At 47.9% G+C, this 24,944-nt stretch overlaps 1 protein-coding gene across 8 annotated transcripts; it reads right to left on the reverse strand.

Annotated features, from left to right (window-relative positions):
- On the reverse strand, positions 1-24,889 carry LOC113992431 (AF4/FMR2 family member 1-like). 8 transcript variants are annotated; one of them, XM_039391035.1, is made up of 13 exons: positions 20,807-24,889; positions 15,762-15,826; positions 13,507-13,627; positions 12,710-13,009; positions 11,851-11,925; positions 11,490-11,534; positions 10,425-10,499; positions 3,222-3,252; positions 3,032-3,087; positions 2,773-2,824; positions 1,987-2,041; positions 1,812-1,855; positions 1-207 (listed from the first exon to the last, which is right to left on the reverse strand). In XM_039391035.1, the coding sequence occupies exons 2-13, from the start codon at positions 15,794-15,796 to the stop codon at positions 77-79; spliced, it is 1,020 nt and encodes a 339-aa protein (XP_039246969.1). In that variant the 5' UTR covers positions 15,797-15,826; positions 20,807-24,889; the 3' UTR covers positions 1-76. The 8 variants fall into 8 exon arrangements, with proteins under 8 accessions (XP_039246969.1, XP_039246970.1, XP_039246967.1 ...); XM_039391033.1 differs by lacking the exon at positions 1-207 and adding an exon at positions 366-1,215; XM_039391037.1 differs by lacking the exons at positions 1-207; positions 3,032-3,087; positions 10,425-10,499; ... (4 more) ...; positions 15,762-15,826; positions 20,807-24,889 and adding exons at positions 366-1,215; positions 4,370-4,517; positions 5,322-5,376; ... (4 more) ...; positions 9,324-9,638; positions 9,773-9,788.
- Between the last annotated feature and the right edge of the window lie 55 nt (positions 24,890-24,944).

Consider the following 24,944-nt stretch of genomic DNA (forward strand, 5'->3'; position numbering starts at 1 on the left):
CTTGGTGAACAAAGGATCCTTGGGGTTATCCATGGCAGGCAGTTTGTCAGCCTCGGCTCTGTGTCTCTTCCAGCTCTCAGCTGTGTCTCAGCTCTGTATCTTTTGGGTCATGTCTGTTGGCTTTGGTGCAGGATGTGCAGGAGTCACGGCTGGCTGTGGTGGGGGCAGCACGTCTTCTTCTGGGTTTCAAATGATGGGTTTGATGCTCTGGAGATGGGAAGCAAAGGTGTGAATATGGTGTATATACATTGTAGGGATTTTTTTAAGACTCAGTTACATCCTCTACCAATTCTCTTTAAATTCCCCTGGAAGTGTGAGACAACTTGTTAATACAGAGGATTCAACCAAAGCGAAATGAAACTTTGTTCAGTTCATTGTGCAGTAGATATCACACCTTTATCAGCCAACAACACACAAGTTGCTTCTCAAGTAGGAGCAAGTCTCGGGACTTGTCCTTGGAGCCAACACTTGCACCCAGACTATCAGGACACTGCAAAAAAGGTATCCCTCCAACACAGCCCCTTTTCGCTGAGTGAAGGGGTAATTACAGCAACTAAAATCCCTGGGACAAATCACCCAACAAGGCAAATAAACTGCAGCACTGTCTCTCTCTCCTCCTTATGGTACATGGTACCTTCTGTGGTCAGAGATACCCCCCCGACATCTCCTCTATGTGCTTTGACTGAATTAGACTGATTGTTCCTTTCAGACTTGCCAGCTCAACTAGACAGCACTTACAAAGTTGAGAGGATTCAATGGAGAGAGACTTAAAATGCTCTGCTTTTAAATGGCAGAGACCATCCCATTTAATAATACAGTGGCATATCAGATTTGTGATCCTCTGAAGTTAGGATGACCAGGGGACACCAAATAGCACCTTGCTTCACCACTGCTCAGTTACACCATTTTTATTCAGCGTTCCAAAGTTTACAAGAACACGCTGAGCAGTCCCAGCTCATAGACTGCAGCATCAGTCCCTGGAAGACTGGGCCCTGATCTCCTGGATTGGGGTCACTGTCCTCCTTCCGGTGCCTCTTGGACCCATCGTGCACCAGGGGCTTGCCAGGCCTTTTGATTCCCACAGTCTGGTGGGTCTCCAAGCCTGAGGAGCTCTCTGAGTCACTGCTGCTCCCTGACTCTGAGCTGCTGGACAAAGATGATGCCACACTCCTGGGCTGGGACTGTAGGGGAATGCGTGGCCACCGTGTGCTAAAACTAGAAAGGAGCATGGGAGAGTGTTACTTACTTATTATAGGGACATGGCAGTATTCAGAAATAAAACTGAAACCCTCTGTTTTGGCAGTGAGAGGAGAGGGGAGAAGGCCAGAGGAAATACATTGCCATACTCAAAACATAAAGCACTGGAATGAAAAAACTCTGGAAATAAATCCTTCAATGGGGTCAGACAAACACATAAACAGGACATCACTGCTACATTCTGAAGCTGCATTTGACCAACTAAACTATCAAAACCCACCAAAAGTGGCCAGGGCTTTTCTGAAAGCCCCAGTCCTCAAAAGCAAAATTTCCAATAAAGGCTACCAGATTTCAGGATGGTTTCTTCATTTTGTAATTCTTCCCCTTAAGTTTTCCCTTCTCCATCTGTGTTCCTTGGTCAACCCAAAAATGTGGGTCAGTGCTGCCTTAGAGGAAAAATTCTGGGCTTCTCCACCTTTCTTCCTCTAATGCTGGCCCGGGGCACTTTAGTCTGTCTTGAATATTGCTTCTGACTAACAATACATGACAGAAACCAGGAACCCTTTCCCATTTCCCCCTCCCATAAAAAAGAAGGGTTTTTTTTGGTAAAAAACCTGTCTCTTGGAGAAACAAGTGCAGAAGGAGGCTTTTCAACAACCTGTTTTGGTCACAAAAAGAAAGAGAAGAGGGGAAGGACAGGTTAGCTCAAGGAACTCAGAACAATGCAACAAGGTGAGATGATTCCAAGGCACGTCTGTGTGCCTGGTGTGTCCAACATCCCAAACTGACTTGGTTGTCATCGCTCTCCTCACTGTCACTGAGCTGCAGGTCGTCCAGGAGCACGCTGAAAGACAACCAGAACAGAAATATCAGCCAAGGCAGACACATTCTCAAGCACCAGACTGAAAAAAGTTTTGGGTTGTGCTTGCCAAAACAAACCAACTTCCCCCATCCCTTCTGAACATTTGACACGTTCAGGCTGCAAAAGCCTGTCACTGCCTGAATGGGTGGTAAAATAGTAACACACAACCAGGCATTTCATTGGGCTTTCCAGCTGACCTGGGGATATTGGGCAATGGAGGTCAGGAACAAGGGCTGCCATCTAGAGGCAGCAAAGACCAAGCTCAGGGAGGGAATGCTGCTCACAAAAGGCTCCCTGGCCCAGCCTGCAGGGGGGAAGGAGTCTGATCCTTGCACAGGAAGAGACTCCCATGCTCTCAGCCTGCACTGTTCCCCAAGGCTACGACATTAATACTTCGGGGGTTTTCTCTTCAGTTTTGGTTTGCCTTCAACACAGATAATATAACCATTCCATGGCTTAGTGGACTTGGCATTGCTGGATTAATGGTTGGACTTGATGATCTTAAAGGCCTTTTCCAGCCTAAAGTTTTCCGTGAGTCCATCCGGAAATATTAATGTTTCATGGGTGAAAATTCCCTGCACTCAAGTTGTCTAAGAAAAACCAGACTGATAAAACTTAATCTTCAGAATCCTCAAGGAGCACCAGTTTTTGTGCCTTCCAGGTTCTTTTAAGAAACTGCCCAGTAGAGCTGGGAACAGAGTCTGGTTACTTACGATGTTCTGGGCTGAGAGCTCGGCAATGTTCCTGAGCCTGTGCCAGACTGCTCTGCACATCAAACAGGAATAGGTTGGATTAAGTTGCCTCACTTCTAGCCTCTTTCACCCTATGATCTCTGAGCAGCAGATTGGAAAGTCACTTTCTTCCGGGACATGTTTGCCACTGAGATTATTCATCACTCCATGGGCTTTCCCAGTGGGGTTTCCAAAGGGGGTTTCCTAATGAAATACTGCTTGTGCCCTGCTGGACTGCTACCTTCATTTCTAGGTAATGAATGTTTACAGTCTCTGTGGCCATTTCTAAAGTCATCCCTGTTCAACAAAGCAGAGGAAATCACCCTTCTTAATCCATGTAAACAAGTGATGTTCCCCACAACATATCACACACCACACACAACCTGACCTGTCAATACATAACTGGGTGTTTGCTTTGGATTTCTGCTTACCCTGATTCTGAGCTGCAGAGCCATCTGTGTCCTAGAAAGGAAGACAAAGTGCATGTTGAGAATGAAATAAATCAGCTCTCTCTCAATAGCACTTTAACAATGATTGGTTTCCCAGGTGTTACCTACTGGACTAAACACTTTGACTAGCTTGTCAGAGTCTGGCAAGAGTCTGGCAGAGTTCTTGCCAGTCTAAGCTGGCTGACATACCTTAGCATGCACAGAAACGATATGTGCTACTGCCACCAAAAATGTTTAACTACAGTGTGTAAAACCATGCTTCCAGGGTTTGGGAGGAAGAGGGAAGAACAGCAGAATTTCTGCTCGTCTAGACCCGTTCACTGTCAGGATCATGGCAAGGCAGGAGCCTCCCTGCAGCTCTTGTTTCACCAAAAACAAGAGGGAGGGATGACCTTTCACCCCAAGGACCCCTGAGCAGCCTTCTCAAGATCCTTTCTTTGGGTGAATCTTTCACCTGTGTGCAGCAGCCCTCACAGGATGTTTCCTAAAAGCAAACCAGCCCAGCCCTGCTCCCCAGTCACCACCCCTGAGCTGTACATGCAGCACACACGGCACACAGCCAGGGCTGCAACCTTACTGTTTCTTCCTCCTCCCTCTCCAGGCTTCAGCACTGGAGGACTGTATTATCAAATAGATGTTGATCATTGAGGCCAAACAGAAGTAACCAAGGATGACAATGACAATGCTGAAACAAGCAGAAAGTGAAGCCATGGATTTTTTACTGGAGCTTACAAAGCCATTACCCAGAACGCCTATGCACAGAAAACAGTCAGGGGCCACAGCCTAAAGACTGCAAAGGAGGATCATTCAGCATATTCACCAAAAGTTTCATCTGTCAGCTTCAAAATGGACTAAGCATGGAATTACAACTCCAGAAGTGCTAGACAACGATGCCAAAGGACAAGGGGGAACACTTCCAGCAGAAACCACCAGAGGTCTAACCACGCTGTTACTGAGAGTATTTCACTGACAAACTCCAGAAGGGAAGCAGCATCTCTGACACAGCAAAGGTGTCAAGGGGACACCTGAAGGACATTATTTCAGGTCTCCTGTCCTGCCTGCACTCAGACAGCAGGCAGGCTGAGGCAGGAGGCTGTGTTAAGCAGCTCCTACATTTCATTTGCACTCACCTCAGGTGCTGGTGCACTTGGAGGGTCGCTCACGTCACCGTCACTCGAGGTGGTCTCCATCTCCCAGTCTACGGAGCTCTCTGAGTCACTGGTCTCGGAGCTGCTGGATGGAGATGATGCCACACTCCTGGGCTGGGACTTTAGGGCACTGCAAAGCCACCAGGAGATGAAATTACAAAGAAGCATGGGTGAAGATTATTTATTTATTATATTGACATGGTAGTATTCAAAAATAAAACTGAAACCCTGTGTTTTGGCAATGAGAGGAGAATACATTGCCATACTCAAAACATAAAGCACTGGAATGAAAAAACTCTGGAAATAATAAATCCTTCAACTCCAACCCAGTCAGACAAATATGTAAGCAGGACATCACTGCTACATTCTGAAGCTGCATTTGGCCAACTCAACTTTAAAAACCCATCAAAACTGGCCAGGGTTTTTCTGAAAGCCTCAGTCCTTTCAACTGGAAAAAAATGTCCAGTAAAGGCTACCAGATTTCTCAGTTTTGTATTCTTCCCCTTAAGTTTTCCCTTCTCCATCTGTGTTCCTTGGTCAACCCAAAAATGTGGGTCAATGCTGCCTTAGAGGAAAAATTCTGGGCTTCTCCACCTTTCTTCCTCTAATGCTGGCCTGGGGCACTTTAGTCTGTCTTGAATATTGCTTCTGACTAACAATACATGACAGAAACCAGGAACCCTTTCCCATCTCCTCCTCATATGAAAAGGAGGTTTGTTTTTCTCCTTATCTGGTCTAGCTAGAATTTTGGTAAAAAACCTGTCTCTTGGAGAAACAAGTGCAGAAGGAGGCTTTTCAACAACCTGTTTTGGTCACAAAAAGAAAGAGAAGAGGGGAAGGACAGGTTAGCTCAAGGAACTCAGAACAATGCAACAAGGTGAGATGATTCCAAGGCACGTCTGTGTGCCTGGTGTGTCCAACATCCCAAACTGACTTGGTTGTCATCGCTCTCCTCACTGTCACTGAGCTGCAGGTCGTCCAGGAGCACGCTGAAAGACAACCAGAACAGAAATATCAGCCAAGGCAGACACATTCTCAAGCACCAGACTCTGAACAAGATTTGGGTTGGGCTTGCCAAAACAAACCAACTTCCCCCATCCCTTCTGAACATTTGACACGTTCAGGCTGCAAAAGCCTGTCACTGCCTGAATGGGTGGTAAAATAGTAACACACAGCCAGGCATTTCATTGGGCTTTCCAGCTGACCTGGGGATATTGGGCAATGGAGGTCAGGAACAAGGGCTGCCATCTAGAGGCAGCAAAGACCAAGCTCAGGGAGGGAATGCTGCTCACAAAAGGCTCCCTGGCCCAGCCTGCAGGGGGGAAGGAGTCTGATCCTTGCACAGGAAGAGACTCCCATGCTCTCAGCCTGCACTGCTCCCCAAGGGACAGAAAGCACCCTCTGTGCACCAGAAGCTGTGCATGTTCACGCTCTCTGTGCTCAAGGGTGCCAATATTTCTCCTGTCACAGGGCTCCTTGTTTTCCTGCTGAAGTCTCCTGACACACATACAAGAGTCAACGCTATTTCCTGTTCCTTCTGGAAACTGGCTGGGGCCTGACTCATGAACCCAGAGAATTCCTCCAGTGTCCTTCCAAAAATGAGAGAAAGAGCCTAGGAACCAGGACAGTGATTTTACTTAATCAGGTCACAACTCTCTTCATTGCAACCTCATTTCCAACCAAGGGCTCTCTCTGAGAAATTTTTCTCATGGGCATAAGAGAAAAATAAGATGCCAACCCCTCATCACAGCACAGTTCACAGCAAGAAAACAAATATGAATGATCACCAATGAACACCATCATCCTGGAAAAAGTAGGAGAACACTGGTGTTCCTGAGGCCTTTTAGGAAAACTACACAAATCTTCACACTCTTTCATGTCAAGGTATGAACGAAGAGAACGAGATTTACAGCTCTGTGGGTCACCTCTAAACACCCTGAGTGATTTGATTTTATGTTTACATGACAATAGAGGAGCAAAATCCTGGAATAAAAAAGTGATTTCCTTACATAAACATTATCCCCATTACCTGCACAAATCCTTTTACACTCCTACCAAAGCAGTTGACACACATGGGCGCACTTTCAGGGAAATAGGTCCGTGCCAGTGCCAAAGCTGACCACGGTCTCACAACCAACAGCAATTCCACAAACCACAAGTGGTTCATCTGCTCTTATCCACAGACCAACTTCACATTTTCTATCCTAGCCATTCATTTATCAGATTGCACCCCTCCCTGTCATTACAATGAGAATACGAACACAATTCTGGTTCACAGGCAAACTGCATCATGCCTGGATTATGCATTTCTAACTGGAGCTTTCAGGAAAACCTCACAGAGTTGAAGCCAATTTTTAACAGCAACCTCAGGCAGCCAGGAACCAAAGCCTATGGCTAAAGGAGAAACCAAGAATGCTTTCCAATCTCCCCCTCATATAAAAATGAGGTTTGTTTTTCTCCTAATTTGGTCTAGCTAGTAGTTTGGGAACAAACCTGTATCTTGGAGGAGCAAGTGCAGAAGGTGGCTGTTCAAGAACCTGTTGTGTTCAGAAAAACAAAGAGGAGAGGGGAAGGAAAGGTTAGCTCAAGGAACTCAGAGCAATGCAAGAAGTCGAGATGATACAACATTGAAAACTGACCTGGTTGTCATCACTCTCCTCACTGTCACTGAGCTGAGGGACAATTGGAAGCCAACTGAAACTACAACCAGAACAGAAATATCAGCCAAGGTAGACACATTCTCAAGCACCAAACTCTGAACAAGTTTTGGGTTGGGCTTGCCAAAACAAATCAACTTCCCCCATCCCTTCTGAACGTTTGGCATGTCCAGGCTGCAAAAGCCTGTCACTGCCTGAATGGGTGGTAAAATGGTAACACACAACCAGGCATTTCATTGGGCTTTCCAGCTGACCTGGGGATATTGGGCAATGGAGGTCAGGAACAAGGGTAGCAAAGACCAAGCTCAGGGAGGGAATGCTGCTCACAAAAGGCTCCCTGGCCCAGCCTGCAGGGGGAAGGAGTCTGATCCTTGTACAGGAAGAGACTCCCATGCTCTCAGCCTGCACTGCTCCCCAAGGGACAGAAAGCACCCTCTGTGCACCAGAAGCTGTGTATGTTCATGCTCTCTGTGCTCAAGGGTGCCAATATTTCTCCTGTCACAGGGCTCCTTGTTTTCCTGCTGAAGTCTCCTGACACACATACAAGAGTCAACGCTATTTCCTGTTCCTTCTGGAAACTGGCTGGGGCCTGACTCATGAACCCAGAGAATTCCTCCAGTGTCCTTCCAAAAATGAGAGAAAGAGCCTAGGAACCAGGACAGCGATTTTACTTAATCAGGTCACAACTCTCTTCATTGCAACCTCATTTCCATCCAAGAGCTCTCTCTGAGAAATTCTTCTCATGGGCGTAAGAGAAAAATAAGATGCCAACCCCTCATCACAGCACAGTTCACAGCAAGAAAACAAATATGAATGATCACCAATGAACGCCATCATCCTGGAAAAAGGAGGAGAACACTGGTGTTCCTGAGGTCTTTTAGGAAAACTACACAAATCTTCACACTCTTTCATGTCAAGGTATGAACGAAGAGAACGAGATTTACAGCTCTGTGGGTCACCTCTAAACACCCTGAGTGATTTGATTTTATGATTCCATGGCAATAGAGGAGTAAAATCCTGGAATAAAACTTTGGTTTCCTTATCTAAACATTATCCCCATTACCTACAGAAATTCTTTAACACTCCTATGAAGGCACTCGACACACATTAACACAGTTCTGGTTCATAAGCAAACTCCAGCATGCCTGGATTATACATTTCTAACTGGGGCTTTCAGGAAAACCCCAAACAGCTGAAGCCAGTTTTCAACAACACCCTCAGGCAGCCAGGAACCAAAGCCTGTGGCTACAGGAAAAGCAAAGGACACTTTCCCACCTCCCTCTCAGAGAAATCAGAGTTTTGTTTTTCTCCTAATTTGGTCTAGCTAGTAGTTTGGGAACAAACCTGTATCTTGGAGGAGCAAGTGCAGAAGGTGGCTGTTCAAGAACCTGTTTTATTCACAAAAACAAAGTGGAGAGGGGAAGGAAAGGTTAGCTCAAGGAACTCAGAGCAATGGAACAAGGTGAGATGATACAACATTGAAAGCTGACCTGGTTGTCATCACTCTCCTCACTGTCACTGAGCTGAGGAACATTTTGGAGCCATCTGAAACTACAACCAGAACAGAAATATCAGCCAAGGCAGACACATTCTCAAAGCACCAGACTCTGAACAAGATTTGGGTTGGGCTTGCCAAAACAAACCAACTTCCCCCATCCCTTCTGAACGTTTGGCATGTCCAGTCCGCAAAAGCCTGTCACTGCCTGAATGGGTGGTAAAATGGTAACACACAACCAGGCATTTCATTGGGCTTTCCAGCTGACCTGGGGATATTGGGCAATGGAGGTCAGGAACAAGGGCTGCCATCTAGAGGCAGCAAAGACCAAGTTCAGGGAGGGAATGCTGCTCACAAAAGGCTCCCTGGCCCAGCCTGCAGGGGGGAAGGAGTCTGATCCTTGCACAGGAAGAGACTCCCATGCTCTCAGCCTGCACTGCTCCCCAAGGCTATGACATTAATACTTCGGGGGTTTTCTCTTCAGTTTTGGTTTGCTTTCAACACAGATAATATAACCATTCCATGGCTTAGTGGACTTGGCATTGCTGGATTAATGGTTGGACTTGATGATCTTAAAGGCCTTTTCCAGCCTAAAGTTTTCCGTGAGTCCATCCGGAAATATTAATGTTTCATGGGTGAAAATTCCCTGCACTCAAGTTGTCTAAGAAAAACCAGACTGATAAAACTTAATCTTCAGAATCCTCAAGGAGCACCAGTTTTTGTGCCTTCCAGGTTCTTTTAAGAAACTGCCCAGTAGAGCTGGGAACAGAGTCTGGTTACTTACGATGTTCTGGGCTGAGAGCTCGGCAATGTTCCTGAGCCTGTGCCAGACTGCTCTGCACATCAAACAGGAATAGGTTGGATTAAGTTGCCTCACTTCTAGCCTCTTTCACCCTATGATCTCTGAGCAGCAGATTGGAAAGTCACTTTCTTCCGGGACATGTTTGCCACTGAGATTATTCATCACTCCATGGGCTTTCCCAGTGGGGTTTCCGAAGGGGGTTTCCTAATGAAATACTGCTTGTGCCCTGCTGGACTGCTACCTTCATTTCTAGGTAATGAATGTTTACAGTCTCTGTGGCCATTTCTAAAGTCATCCCTGTTCAACAAAGCAGAGGAAATCACCCTTCTTAATCCATGTAAACAAGTGATGTTCCCCACAACATATCACACACCACACACAACCTGACCTGTCAATACATAACTGGGTGTTTGCTTTGGATTTCTGCTTACCCTGATTCTGAGCTGCAGAGCCATCCATGTCCTAGAAAGAAAGACAAAGTGCATGTTGAGAATGAAATAAATCAGCTCTCTCAATAGCACTTTTCCAATGACTGGTTTCCCAGGTGTTACCCACTGGACTAAACACTTTGACTAGCTTGTCAGGGTCTGACTGGGAAGTGTCTCAGAGTCCAAGCTGGCCTGACATACCTGAGCATGCACAGAAATGATACGTGCTACTGCCACCAAAAATGTATTGGTGGCACATTAGGGGTAGGTACATCTTTGAAGAAGTATTTAAAAACTTTACAAGAAGTGCCAAGCAGCTTAACAGAATCAGCAAATATCTTTTGTTGACAATGAAGTTAAAATGGCTTTTGTACATCAACATCTACCTCCTCTGGCTCAAAAGTCTTACAACTCTAAAAATACAAAACTTGCTAAAATCAATCGAAAAGAGGAAAGATCATTTTGCCACCACCTCAGCACACTCCAAACCACTCAGCAGCACAATCGCTTCTAATTCTCAGCAAAACAGTGCACTGGAAGCAGCTGCTTCACACCTCGAAATCCACTGGGCTCAAAAGCAGGTGAAAGCACATGCAAGGGGCAGGAAGCTCTCTTGTACTTCACCAACAGCCCTGGCAAAAAGGGGCTGGTTTACCTTTGTTGAGCTTGGCTCTGCTTTCGGAGGCGACTGCAGAGGTGACACAGGACGTGAAATTGTGAAGGTCATTTCCTGGAAAACAATTGAGAGAAGCAGCTCTCAGGATATTTGCTGAGACACAGAGAAGAAGTTTCACATTTCCCCGGGGTGCCTACAAAAATATCGATATGCATTCCTAACAGGCAAGAACACAGGCTGTCTGGTGAAAGACAAAGGGATGCCGGACTTCCAGCTGGAGTCCTCGGGCTGCAACCCCAGCCAGCACACGGCATTTTCACATCATGCACAGGGAAGGGGTGACACGGACTCAGACCCAGGCACTGGGAGCCTGTGTGCTGCTCACAGAGCAAAGATGGAGACCTCACCTAAGAGTGGATGTACTGCATAGGATTCCCCAGGAACCGGGAGTGGTTCTCCCACCCTTCACTGTGACCGGGGCTTCCCAGCAAATGAAGCCGTCTGGATGAGGGTAACGGATTAACGGGGTAACTGGGGATGTATCTTCTTTATCACTGTTCTTTGCTGGTATAGGAATGATTAGATGCATTACCTTGCTCAGTTTGGTTGTTGCCTAAACGGTGCACGTGCTAAGCTTACTGCCATATTAAATGCAGTATTTTGGTTTGGTGTTGCCTTAATATTGCTAATCAAGTAGGACCCTTCCCTCTACTGGTGTTTGTGTCCTCTCTGTCACCTGTCAATTGGCAAAACACGCTGGCAGCACGGACAGTGCCCTGGGAGGAAGGAAGGTCAGGAAAGGGAACTCCTGACTTGAGGATGGAGCAGCTCTGTCTGTCTCACATGCCTTGTCAGTGTGGCTCTTGAACTGCACTAGACTGTATTACACTCGCACCCTGAGAGCAGGGTTGATCTGACAACTCCAGCTGTATCTGAGGCTGACTTTGATCTTTACTGCTCCTCAGCACAGCCCACAACACACTTGCAGCAACAGCAACACCCACTGAGTGACCAGAAGTGGAGCGCTGTGTTTTTCCCCACCCCTTACCTTAATGCACGCAAAATAGAAGGAAACACAGAGCTCTGTTCTTTGAGTGCACCTACCCTCAAAATGTCCTCAATGGACAGCGCATCTGTGGAGTTGGTTTGCTGAGACAAGAAAGAGGGAAGCAGCATGAGTTTGTTGGGGATTTTCCTGACATGAGACCAGCAGGCACTCAGCAAACATTTGCTTACCAACTGCTCTAGGCATGGCATGTAAGACTATGAATAACAAAATGCTGGTAAGGACTAAAAGCCCCTTCAGAAGGGCAGTTGCTTTCCTTGAGTTGCTGTTGAAGCAGCTGAGCTTTGCCTGCAAAGGCCCAGGCTGCCTCTGCATTTCAAAGCAGGTGAAAGCACATGCAAGAGGCAGGAAGCTCTCTTGTACTTCACCAACAGCCCTGGCAAAAAGGGGCTGGTTTACCTTTGTTGAGCTTGGGTCTGCTTTTGGAGGCGACTGCAGAGGTGACACAGGACGTGAAATTGTGAAGGTCATTTCCTGGAAAACAATTGAGAGAAGCAGCTCTCAGGATATTTGCTGAGACACAGAGAGGAAGTTTCACATTTCCCCGGGGTGCCTACAAAACTAGTGATATGCATTCCTAACAGGCAAGAACACAGGCTGACTGGTGAAACACAAAGGGATTCCGGAGTTCCAGCTGGAGTCCTCGGGCTGCAACCCCAGCCAGCACACAGCATTTTCACATCTTGCACAGGGAAGGGGTGACATGGACTCAGACCTAGACAGTGGGAGCCTGTGTGCTGCTCACAGAGCCAGCTTGGACACCAGGATACAGTTTTGCATCTGACCTGGCTTGGCTTTGCACGAGTAGACTGGAATTCCAGGGAAGGAGCAGCAGCAGTGCCATCCACAGGCGGGTGCAAGGACTCAGGTGCATGGTCCTGCTCAGGGCTGGTGCTGGCAGCACGGACACGAGGCAGCATGTACAGTGCCTCTGGGGGAAGGAAGCTCAGGAAAGGCAACCCCTGACTTGAGGATGGAGCAGCTCTGTCTGTCTCACATGCCTTGTCAGTGTGGCTCTTGAACTGCACTAGACTGTATTACACTCACACCCTGAAAGCAAAGTTGATCTGACAACTCCAGCTGTATCTGAGGCTGACTTTGATCTTTACTGCTCCTCAGCACAGCCCACAACACACTTGCAGCAACAGAAACATTTGCTGAGTGAACAGAAGTGGAGCGCTGTGTTTTTCCCCACCCCTTACCTTAATGCACGCAAAATAGAAGGAAACACAGAGCTCTGTTCTTTGAGAGCACCTACCCTCAATATGTCCTCAATGGATGGCGCATCCGTGGAGTTGGTTTTCTCCAGGAAAGGTTCAAGCTCAGATGATTCTGATGTCTTCGAATTTTTAAGCGGTTGTTCTGTCACTGAGCTCTGAAATGTCTTGGTTTGTCTGGAGCTCGGTTCACGACAGTTGCTCCTGGTCTGTGACCTGGATTTGATCTTCTTTGGAAACCATATGACCTTCCGCAAATTCTTCCTCATGTACTCCTTGAAATCATTATAATCTCCGAGGACGTTCCTAATGCGCCTTGACAGCGCATCTTTGTTATCAGTCTGCAACACAAGAACAGAGAGCTGGAAAGTTCTGGAGCACCCCAAGAGATCCAGCTCAGCAAGAGGCATTCCTCAGGATCTTAACTGAATCACCATGTGTCAGCACAAATGAAGTTAGGCAAGCTGGTCTTGATCCTGACAGTCTCTCCAAAGCAAACGGGACTGCTCTGGCCACTGCCAGTCATTCCAAGCCAAGCTTGCAGGTGCACCTGCAGCCTTCAGGAGCACCAACATCAGATCCACTTTTTTATCACCACAGCTGCAAACGGGCAGCCAAGTTGCTCTTGAGCACTCTCCCTCCTACTGCAGGAGACCAACCCCAAGTCCATCGTGCTCTTGCACAGCCAGCAGAGCTTTAAGCACATCCTCTGAGGAACTGAAGTTCAGCAGATGGGAAGATGCTGTGTTCGCCTGTACCATGCTCAAGTCTGCTACACCCCATGCAGAAGACACAGCTCTCCTTCCTCTCCTTCCCCTCCATACCCCACTGCCATTACCTTGTAGGGTTTTGCAAAGATGGGAGTCTTCCCAGGGAACTGGTCTTTCTCCCCTGGAGCCTCCCGTCTCCTCTTCTCTTGTGCCTCAAGACGAAGCAAGTCTCTGTTCTTCTCGGACAAGCTTTGACAAAGAGAAAGAGAAAGGATGATGAACATCTTACACCAGAGTTATCAACCCCTTTATGCTCTGTGCAGAACCCATGGTTGTCAGACAATGCCACATGTCCAGCATGACAGTAATTGGGAAATCACAGACTGGTTACAGCTGACAAATCAGTTGGGGCAAGCATTTGCTGTCCCACATAGGAATGAGACACACAAGGGACAGCATGCATCTTTCTTAAAAGGTATTTCTACTCCTGATACCATTCATCAAGAAGGGTGGGAAGGGAAAAACTGTCCACCCATTTAATTGTGAAACAAATTGAGAAGCAGTCAACGGGAGTCATAAGCACATGAGCTGGCAGATCCCCTTGCAATGATTGGTCTGAGTTTACTACTATTCTTGTTCTCCTTCAGACTTCTGCCCCAACTCTCCACCTGAGGGTAAAAGGAATCCACTATTTTGAAGGTATTGCCACTTTCAGAGATTGAATTTTGCCTACTTTATAATCAGGCTTGAAAACTCACTCTCTACTTTAAATGGATATTTGTAAAGATGCTGACCTGGGAGACCACGGAGTTGCGTTTAAAACAATCCCATAAATTGAAATCTCAGAAATTCAGAAAACAGCAGCTCAGATTGCCCTGTTCCTCCTCAGCCACATCTGCCTGCACTCAATTCCACCAGCCCCACAGCAAAACACCAGGAAAGCTGTGTCACACGCCCTGCACAGTGACTTCATGGAAAACCAGACCCTTTAAACTACACCTCATCAGTGAAATACTACGGCAAAAGAAGGGAATCTCCTGCTCTAATATTTATGGACATTGGGGAAGGAAAAGCATGCAGGCATAGTCAATGCAGGTATCTCTCTCCTGTGTCTCCAGTCTACTGTCTACATAGAATTCCTAGATTCTTCTTCTGAAGTGCCCCAGTTTGCAAGGGAAGAGCCTTGTCTTCCCCAGCACTGACATTTTCTCAAATACCACACCAATCATCAGCTCCTGCAAGTTTAAACATCCCTGAAGAAGAGGCAGAGCTTCCTCGTCTCATACTGAAGGCTGTTCTTTAGAAGAAATAAGTTGTATCGCACTAGATGACATTCCTAATTCAGACCAGAAGGGTCTGCTGTCTACTGAAACACCCACTTTTTTAAGAGAAGTCTGTACCTTTTTTAATATAAGCTTCCACACCCCTGTGGAGACACCATTTCTGCCCATCATTCCCCTGCCCAGGGAGGGTGTTTGTCAATCTGCTCTTACCAGCTTTTGAAAACCTGGCCTATACTGTAACTCAGAACACTGCAGAGTTCCCCCAGGCTCCCTGTTGGGAAGCCAGGCAGAAAGCCTCGGAGATCCACAGTCAGCTCAGGCCCCGTGTGGGTGGGACTGCCCCACATACACCAGTGAACCAGGGCTGTGCCGTGCGGGCCAAGGCGGGAAACCTTCCCCACAGGCACGGCTGGCACGGACCGAGGGCACAGACACACAGACACAGAGACACACAGACAGATACAGACACACACAGACACAAAACCACACAAACACACAGAAACACACACACAAACACACACACTCCCTCAGGGAGCGCTGCAGGGCCGACACTCGCTGCGAGAACTCCGCTCACGCCACAGAGACCAAAGACCAGAGAATGACTCAACAGAGATCTCTCCCTACACCACCAAAGACAAGATCCACCACTGAGTTCATGGTGGTGGCAAACTTTTCCAGGCTTCCTGTCATTATTCCTAGCTTTTCCCACTTCCTTCTGTTTTTCCTTTTTCTCTCTCTGCCTCTCTTGGACTTAATCCAGTTGAGTTATCATTTTGGATTCCAACATTTGACCTGGTTTCTGTCTTAATCTCGCTTTTGGGTACTTGGGAACTTAAAATCCTCCCCTCATTTAGGGATAGAGGCACACTGTACCTAAGCGGGTTGGAAGAGCAGGACGTCACCCAGGCCTGGGTCTGTCACAGAAGCTATGAAAATACCAGCATGCTCTGAAGCCACTCTCAGGGACATGACAATCCTGACTTACTTCTCCCCCTCAGGGATTATATTTCTTGCGTTGAGGAGGGCATTAGTTTTTTGAAACCATCTCGACACTTGTCACAGCACCTGGGAGGTCAAGATTACACCCAACGAATTCCTACCTCTCGTCGCTCTTCCCCTTGTCTTGGGGTTCCATTATGAGTGACTCCAATATGAGTCAGCTTCCCTAGAAGAGAAAAAACAGATACTCAGCAGGGAAGGGACCATCAGACAGCAATGGTGCAAGCCACAGAAAGACACAGGCCACTACAGATGGGAATCCTGTCACACCCCCCCTCAGCCTGCAGCTGGAAAGCCTAAGGGACAGACACACACACTAAGAGGAGAGTATGGATCTGAAAGCAAATAAACATTTCATATTTCTTCCCTGCTCAGAATCATGAAAACCGTAACCTAAATCAACTGCCTTAAAAAAACAAGGTGCCCATTGGAATGGAAAAACAAAGGAAGGTGGCACAAGTAGGAAGTGTGTTCTAGAAGAAGTCATTCCAGCTTTCTTTCAACTCTGTTGGATGGGCCTCACGTTGTCCTAACTTAGGCAGACAGAGATGCACACACACACACACGGGACTAAACAGTGTGGGAGGGAAGCCTGCTCTGTCACCAGCTTATCCCTAACACGGCTATAAAGCCTGTGAGCAGCCAGCAGTGACATCTAGACATCTAAACAATCCAAGACTTTTGCAAATGCCTTTGACAGGACCAGGTTTTCAACCACACTGATGCCCCATGGATTTCAGGTTGTGTAGGCCTTATTAACCTGGCATTATTTTTTCCACAACGCACAAATGCTTTTGCAACCAAGCTGTGTTTAGTAACACAGCCTTTACTCCTTGATGTCCACTTGCCTGGCTGGACAATTTAGTTCGGATGGCTTTTCTTGTTCTACAAGCAACTGTTCTATTCTTTGTTATTGCTTGTTATTTATGCTTTTTGCTCAAAAAGCTTGATACAGTTTGTTGCTGCACTCATTGTCAGTCATGTGTGTTGCATCTTTCCCTGCAGCTCCCCACAAACTGATGTTTCAGGGGACTCCAAGATGCCAAGGTTTTCCTTACCAGCTACTGTCCTATGTGACTGTACAGCCACCACCTACAGATGAAAACAGGCACCCAAGTGGCCCTGACTGGAATTTTTACAAGTGTTTTACAGTGCTGTATGTGACCAGACCAATTGCTGTATCCCTTAGCTGGATATAGTTGATCCCCCTTCTTTCTGCCTTTCTCCATCAAGCCACAGGCAAACAGCTGCTCTAATTGAACATGGAAGCTCCTTGGAAACTTGAACCTTATGAACCCAGTCAAGAGCTTCCCTTCCCTTCAACGCTGCCATCACTAACATTGACAGGGTGGGAAAAACTTGATGTCTTTGCAGCCATTCAGTTCTTTGAAGGGACAGCTTGATGGACACTCACAGAAGAGACTGGATTCATAGAACCATAAAACCATAGAAGCATAGAACCATAGAACTATAGAACCACAGAACCAGAGAATGGTTTCGGCTGGAAGGGACCTTAAAGTTCCAACCCCCTTGCCATGGGCAGGGACATCTTTTCCTAGACCAGGTTGCTCAAAGCTCCATCCAGCCTAGCCTTGAATTATTAAAAAATTTTAATGGCCAGTGTCATTAAATACATATAATGTACATATTTCTCATTATAATAGCCTTGATTATTAACACTGAAAAAATAATAAATCAAGAGCTTTGGATTCATTTCCGCAATTGGGGTTTTTCCACATAGGCTTGACCATCTTCCTCTGCAGTTACTGACTGCAACAGCTCAGCTGTAATTATGACTAATTCCCGTGCTGAGAGTCGCTTTTGCCACAGATCTGATGCATCTCCCTTCAACCATCTCTTTCTCAGCACAGGGACCTTTCCCTCCCTTCCAGACAAGCAGGGAATTACCTTGCAGAAACAGGCTTTCCAGGCAAGGAAGGACTCACAGACTGACAGTCCAGAAATACACAGTCTTTCTGGACAAGGAATGCCTCACAGAGTGGTGGTCCAGAGAGACAGAGGCTTTCCAAAGACTGAACACCTCACAGAGTGAGGGTCCAGATACACATAGGCTTTCCCAACAAGGAATGCCTTGCACAGTGATGGTCCTGGTCTTTCCGGACGATGAACACCTCACAGAGTGAGGGTCCAGACAAACAGAGGCTTTCCGAACACTGAACACCTCACAGAGTGAGGGTCCAGACAAACACTCGCTTTCCACACAACCAACACCTCTCGGAGCGAGAGCTGCGCTGCGATCCGTGCGGCCGCACACCTCGCAGTGCTGCCGAGGGACGGGCTCTGCCCTTGGCAGGTGCCCGGTTGTCACCTGGATGTCACAATCACAGAACCCTGCCGGGGCCCCGCCCACACACCCCACTGGAACGGGGCAACTCAGCTCCTTTGTAGTAGGGAGCTCCCAAGTAGTTCAAAACTGCCCCCTGCCCTCACAGAAATACTGAAATCACCCCAGAAGTATCTTTACATCACATTCTTGGATCTATTGCATTACTCTTTCACTGCCCTCACCTTGTCAGTCACTGAGTGCATCCCTACTTCATATAGAGAAACCAAGGATTAAATGTCACTTACACACCCTCAGCAGGAGCTCAGAAGGATCCTGGAAAACTCACTAAGCAGTCAAGGGATAATAAAACCAGTATTGCTTCAGATCACTGCCACCTTGGAGCGTCTCTGTGGCATCAGCCAGCCCTGTAAGTCATGGGCTGCCTTCTCCATGCCGTACACCCAGGAGCAGGAGATGGAGGTGGCACCAGCTCCAAAAGCCAGGTCTGAGCTGAACCCCAGCATGGTAAAGCACCAAAACAAGCTGAAGAGAAGTCGGGGGAGACTGACACATGGCAGTGAAGGGATTCAGAAGACAGCCCTGAGAGCCCCCTGAAGACAGCCATGCCAGGCAGAGTGATGCTTTTACCCTGCAGGGATCAGCTTCCGACCATGACTTTCTCTGCAAATTCTCTTCTGGATTTAAAGCTACTGAAAGTCTATTAGGGAGAGCCTGCATCAATCCCCTGATATCCCTGGGATATAGGGGTGAAGCTAGAACTTCTTTCAAAAAAAAGAAACCAGAACACAATGAATGCAAGAAGTTCAGCTGTTCTCCAAGGAAAACAGCAGCACGTGCTCGCAGAGGGAAAAGTACCTCTTCACATCTCCTAAAGCTGCCCTGAAAGAACAAAAATCTATTCCTAATTAAAGCTATGTTTGATGCACTACAAGTAGGGAATTCACAGAGGAATTTGCTGTTGAATAAGTATAACATCTTTGCAGGGTGAAAAGCCTATTCTAGAACAGTCCAGGTGGCCTTTGCCATGATTTGTTTGCATTACCTTGGCAAAGCAGTGCCCCTGGCACCCAGCTGAGGAGAGGAGATGGCCCAGCCAGACACCTGGGAAGCAGCCAGTTCCCAACCTTGGCCTTCTTGGCTGGGGGTTAGCAAAACCTCGGGCTTTGCCAACGCACCTGCCTGGAACCGGGGCAGAGGGGTCAGGGGCTGCTCAGCCACGCACACCAAGGTGCCCTGAGGTCAGGGTGGCTGCAGAAAGAGCGAGAAGCCCAAAGCCCCACTCAATGCCCAGAAGGGAGCTTCCAGTTTGATGTGTCCAGCAGCACCAAGAGCTTCTCAGCCTGAATTTCAGGATTTCTCACTCCTGCTGGGGCCAGTCAGAACTGGGCAAAGCCTCTGTGCTGGGGGAACACAGGGTGCCTGGTGTGATAGAGGGCAAAGCCCCCCCTGCTCCAGATCCCCGTCAGCCTGGTTACGAAAGCCACTGGGGGCACGTCCGGCACAGGGGCACTTACATAACCAGGAGGGCCAGTGACGCAGGGCAGAGCTGGGTGCTGGCCAGGCCTGGATGCTGACCAAAAAGTGGGAGCTGCCCGCAGCCCTGCCTCCAGGCAGCCCAACCACTGCACTGCTCTGGAGCACAACCCCCCGGGGAAAGTCCAGTCCCAGGTTTGGCTGCCAGCTCCGCCGTTCCAGCCCCTCTGGAGTTACAAACGTACTGGCTGGAAACTGATGACTGGTGGGCTTCTTTACTGAGGCATCAAGGTACCGTGAAATCAGGGTAACAGAGTTTGAAAAATAGAAGTTGCATTTATTTCCAAAGATGAACATTAGCATCGTTTCACCTGAGGATTGCAGTGCCCAGCCAAGGATCCTCAGCATCTCTACGTCAGAGAGTTCTCCATCAGTACCCATCACTTTGCTTTTCAAGAGGAGGCCGGAGAGTAGCAATGTAGCTTAGGACATAAATATCCCACGTAGGATTTGCAGAGCAGCTTCCAAACTACAGTTAGTCAGATAGGAAAACTCTGACTATGAAAACTCTGATATATGACTGTTTTGATTGCGCAGGGTGTAGCCATTGCATCCCTTTCACTGGAAAAACAGCTGAGCTTTGTTAAGTGTGTTTGGAAGGAGGACACTGGATGGCCCCAAGGGCTACAACAGTCAGGTGCAGGGGGTCAGTCCCCAGGTGGTCCCTGTTACACTTCACCCCTCAGTCTCAAGCCGGCTAATAAGCAACACAACCTGCACAAGCAACACACATGCCAGATACCCAGTGCTTGGGTGTGTTGCAGGCCATGCCATAGGCAGCAGGCAGAGATGCTCAACTTTAAAGCCAGGCAGATGTTCTCCACCCCAGACCTCAGCTGCCCAATGAAATGCATAAAGGGGAGGATCACAGGAAGTTCCTTCACTGCCCCTTACAAATGCCAGGGTGAGGTTCTATAACAAAATAATTCAGAACTGTACAAAACTAGAGTTAAAGCTCTCTAGTATGGCCCTTCTCGCTCTTCCCCTCTCCTCTCAGCTCAGGGTCATCATTCTGGCAAGCTGGAATTTCAGCCCCTGCTTGGAGGTTGTTTTGTTGATGCAGGAATCAAATACATCATTTTGTAATCTGCTGAAAGGGGGGGAAGAGCAGATCCCAGCCAGACCTCCCTGAGACAGGGAGAGAGGAGAGAGAAGGAGCCTCCTCTACACAACCTGTCCCCAAAAACTGCATCCTTCAGGACACTAAACCAACCTCCTCCCAAGAGAGCTCTGTTCACATCTTGAAGGGGAAGGCAAGAAAGAAGGAAGGAAAAATGATGCTTACGCCAAGAAGACTGTCCTTACCTCAGCCTAAGATACTCCGAGGTAGTCATTGGGATGGTGGATGAATCTTCAGCCCCTTGGAGCATGTGGCAGAGAGCAGCCCTTGCAGACCCCCTCTGAATGGGCAGCAGGGAAGACCAGCAGCAATGAAGGGTGCTATTGGGCAGCCCCAGACCCACTCCTTCTGCCCCTGCATGCCTGTGTGCTGGGAATGGCATCACCACCAGAAGCTCCACACGGGCAGCACTTCTACTGATTTGGGCTCTGGAAAACCTGTGCAAATCCCAGGCTTTCCTGTGGTGCTCACTCACCTGCCCCCTGTTTGCCTCAGTCTCTCAGTAGAGGCAGGCAAACCACTCCTGCATCACTAAGTGTTCCAGTTCTTTCCAGCAGGCCAAGAAATGGCAGCCCTGCCAGGCCTCACAGAGCCTGACCTTTCTAAAGACCCCTAAAAATCCTGTCACCATCTGTAGCACCATTATGTAGCTCAGAAGCTACAGCCAGGTCACAGTGACATCCTAAATGGGTAATGTGCCCATTTCTGTTTCTCAGAAGGCAGACTAAGAGTTAAATGGAAATATTTGCTAAATGTGCTAAACACTGTAGCACAAGTGGCTGCAGTGGCTCCAAAGAGAGGTGGAAGTCTTGGAAATTTTGATTCCACGGGAGACACCTCTTAGACAGACACCTATTTCCAGAAATGAAGTACTCCATTTAATCATCTGCACTGTAGTGTGCATCCATATCTGAGATGAATATACATGCACGTTTCTTTCACAGGATGTCAGAAGTGTCACTATCATTCCCTCTCTCTTCCTCAGCCGTGTGGAACACTTTGCCATCTGCTGTCCAGACTTAATGCTACTCATTTCTCAGCGAGACAGATATTGGGTTCAAGTGGCAAAGCTCCCCCTTCTGAGATGCTTTAGTGACTGAAACGCTTGAAAAATCAAGAGCTGAGTGCTTTGAAAACTCAGTTAACTATGGCAAGGCTGCCTGTTTTAAACATCCAAATCTCTGCCCTGTTCACCTGTTCACCTCAGGTGAACCTGTTTTGGGGCAGCCTCCCTCAAAGCTACTGTGATCCCCACGTCTGCCACCGAGTTCTGTTTCCCAGCTTCTTCCCAGGTGCCCAAAACCAAGGTGAGGCAGGGAGGGGAGAGCACATAAGCATTCCCAGCCCTGCGGCTCAGGGAGGGAAGGAAGACCCATAGCAGGGTGATGGTGGGGAGGTGAAGGGTTCCTGGTGCTGTGACAGGGAAAAAGGACATCCTGGTGGTGCAAGTCATCCCAAAGGAATGCAGCCAGCAGCCCAGGCGATGGCATTTCTCATGGGAGAAGCAAGAAGGTGTTGGGATGCACGTGCACCCTGAAGTTCAAAATCACCACGCTCACAGCCATCTGTGCTGCGCAGAGTCAAACTGCCATAGGTTTTTTCCTGTTAATCCACTGTGACACTTCAGTGACTACTGTCCAGCTCCCCTGAGATGGTAATTTCCTTTTTAGAGCATGCTTTTCCAAGCTGGAAACATTGGCAGTTAAAGCAGCTGTACCAAACACAGCACAAACACTTCCCTGATGTAGGGATGACCGGTTGGGAAGAGATGACTGACCAAGGACGTGGAAGGATTATTATCCTCAGACCATTACTAATCCCAAGGAAGTGGAGTTTGTGGAAAGCATTGCTTTTACTACATGCTGGAATAACTTCAGTCATAGCTGTATTTTTTAGTAACACCCTGCTGGACCTGGGATTTCCACAGCATTGGAAAAGGATTAACAGCCTGTCCAGCATGTTTGAAACATCTCCAGGGTAAGAACAGGTCAAAAAGCTAAGAAAAAAGCATTTCTCACAGCCTATGCACCCTTTGACCCGGACCCCTTCTCTCCATTTGCTCACTGTTCCCAGCTAGTGGAAACATCAGTCAGATGCACACGGGACAGCTGAGATCATTTTCCAAAGAAACCTTTTTCTCTAAGTCACATATACATTTAGTTATTTATAAGATTAATTGCATCTTCTGTGTATTTCTGAAAGGATTTTATTTTCCGGGAAGGCTATTAGGACCATTCCCAAGGGATGCCAAGCAAACAGTGATTCACATATTGGAGCTAAATCACCACTCTTTCCCAAATCTGGGAAGAGAGAGGTATGCCCAGAAAACAGCCCTGTGCATCATCAGTAACTTTTGTTTCTTTCACACCCGCCTTTGTTACTGTCTCACTGGCTTGGTCACACATGGCTAAAGAAAGCCAGCACTCAAAAGAGCAGGGAAAAGCACATTCAGTACAGTGGGAAGAAGGAAATCTTCTGTCTTTCCTCCTTGGAGATTACACGAGGAGGTGGTTTGGCCTCAACCCAGCTACTTGAGTCATCAGAGAAATAAAATGAATAACAAACATATTGTACCACCAGTCATTAGCTACTTAGGGACTGCTGAGTTCTCTGGGCAACAAGCAGCTCCGGGAAATCTGCTGGAACTGGAGGTGAGGAGGATGAGCAGCCAGCCCTGGGCGAAACCCAAGGGTTTTCCCATGGAGCAGGAGAGCAGAATGAAGAGCCACCAGGCTAAGAGGCACCTGAATGTCAGAAAACACGACAGGAGCTGAGGACTTGGAGCTCAGAGATGGGCCCACAAAGCCATCAGCTTCCCTGCCATCAAGCCTCTAATCTGTTAGTGACAGTGTGACAGATAATGCAACAAAACCCAGGCTGCCTATTCCTTGGACCACTGCCGGGAGGTATTTTCTTTGCCAAATCCCACCAGAAATGGCAGGGCCATTAGACTAGCTCATGAATCACCAACCACTCTTTCCTTCTAGAAGGGTCTCGTCTTCTAGAAAGGGAGGGAAAAGCTGGTTACAGATGATCTCACACAAGAAGCATGGAAATAAACTCTTAATCACAAGTTTGCCCTTCTGATAAGGGTGTCCAGACTTGAGAGCAGACAAGCCCAGTCAGGTGCAGAGTCTGGTTAGCAAGGAACCAGGGCTCCCAGTCTTGCATGGCAATCAAGCCTCTGTCTCTTCCGTGCATATTTAAAGCAGAGAGGATGTGAATCAGAGCACAGAGATCTTCAAGGAGTGGTCCGTGTGTCTGAAAGCAGAGAAATCCAAGCTCCAGCCTTTCCCTTCAAGGCTCTCCAGCTGCCTCTCCCGTGCTCTCAGCGTTCCCTTTTGAGCGCAGGCAGCACGGCTGCTTCATTTCACAGAAAACAAAACTGAAGAAGTTAGCAGGGTACTAAGTACCTATCCATTGTTTAACTATCTTTCTTGTTTTTTTCCTTCACTTAAAATCATTTAATCATTAGAGCATTTTGCTTAGGGAGGGCTAAATGAGCCTACCCAGAGCCAGGTGGAAGTTTAAGCACCAAGATCTAAGACCCACCTTTGAAACTGCAGCTGCTCTACGCACGTCCCAACTTACTTTCTTTTTGAATAGAAAAGCAGCATAGAGAGAACAACACTGTCAGTAGAGGGCTTGTGAGACCATCACCATCTATGCTTTGATAATCCAAATAAAAAGAAATGAGGAACACAGACAGATGGATAAAATTACACATGAGAAATGACAGAATTAGCATAAGCCTCGGGGGATGAAATCAGGGTGAGATTAGTCAAGAGCCAAGAGGGTTCAAAGCAACAAAATGGCACAAGAATAACAGAATTACAGAATATGCTGAGTTGAAAGGGATCCACAAGGATCATCGAGTCTAACTCCTGGCCCTGCACAGGACCATCCCCAAGATTCACACCGTGTACCCGAGAGCATCGTTCACACACTTGAACTCTGTCAGGCTTGGTGCTGTGACCACTGCCCTGGGAAGCTTGTTCCAGTGCCCAACCACCCTCAGGGTGAAGAACCTTCTCCAGATATCCAGCCTGAACCTCCCGACACAACTTCAGGCCATTCCTCGGGTCCCGTCACTGGTCACCACAGAGACGAGACCAGTGCATGCCCCTCCTCTCCCCCTCCCGCGGGAGTTGTAGACAAGGCACCAGACCCAAAGCTCTAAGAAATGAGAGGGAGACACAGAGGGAGCGAAGCACGAAGAGCCACCACGCTCCGGCTCCCCCCGTGTGACGCCCCGGCCGGGGGAGGCGGAGCCGCCCTGACGCCCCTGAGGGGGCGCGCGCCCCTCGCTGACGTGCAAACCTC

This window comes from Pipra filicauda, unplaced genomic scaffold, assembly GCF_003945595.2.
Source record: "Pipra filicauda isolate LSUMZ 115617 unplaced genomic scaffold, ASM394559v2 scaffold8_size5757611_pilon, whole genome shotgun sequence".
Classification (NCBI taxonomy): Eukaryota; Metazoa; Chordata; class Aves; order Passeriformes; family Pipridae; genus Pipra; species Pipra filicauda.

What these genes read in the sequence shown, in the direction of transcription:
- LOC113992431 (XM_039391032.1), bottom strand. Translation starts at nt 15,796, where the DNA reads ATGGAACCCCAAGACAAGGGGAAGAGCGACGAGAG. An exon ending in CAGACCCAAGCTCAACAAAG is followed by an intron (nt 11,535 to 11,850) that starts GTAAACCAGCCC and finishes TTCTTGTCTCAG; the next exon opens with CAAACCAACTCCACAGATGC. An exon ending in AGCTCTCAGCCCAGAACATC is followed by an intron (nt 2,042 to 2,772) that starts GTAAGTAACCAG and finishes GTTGTCTTTCAG; the next exon opens with CGTGCTCCTGGACGACCTGC.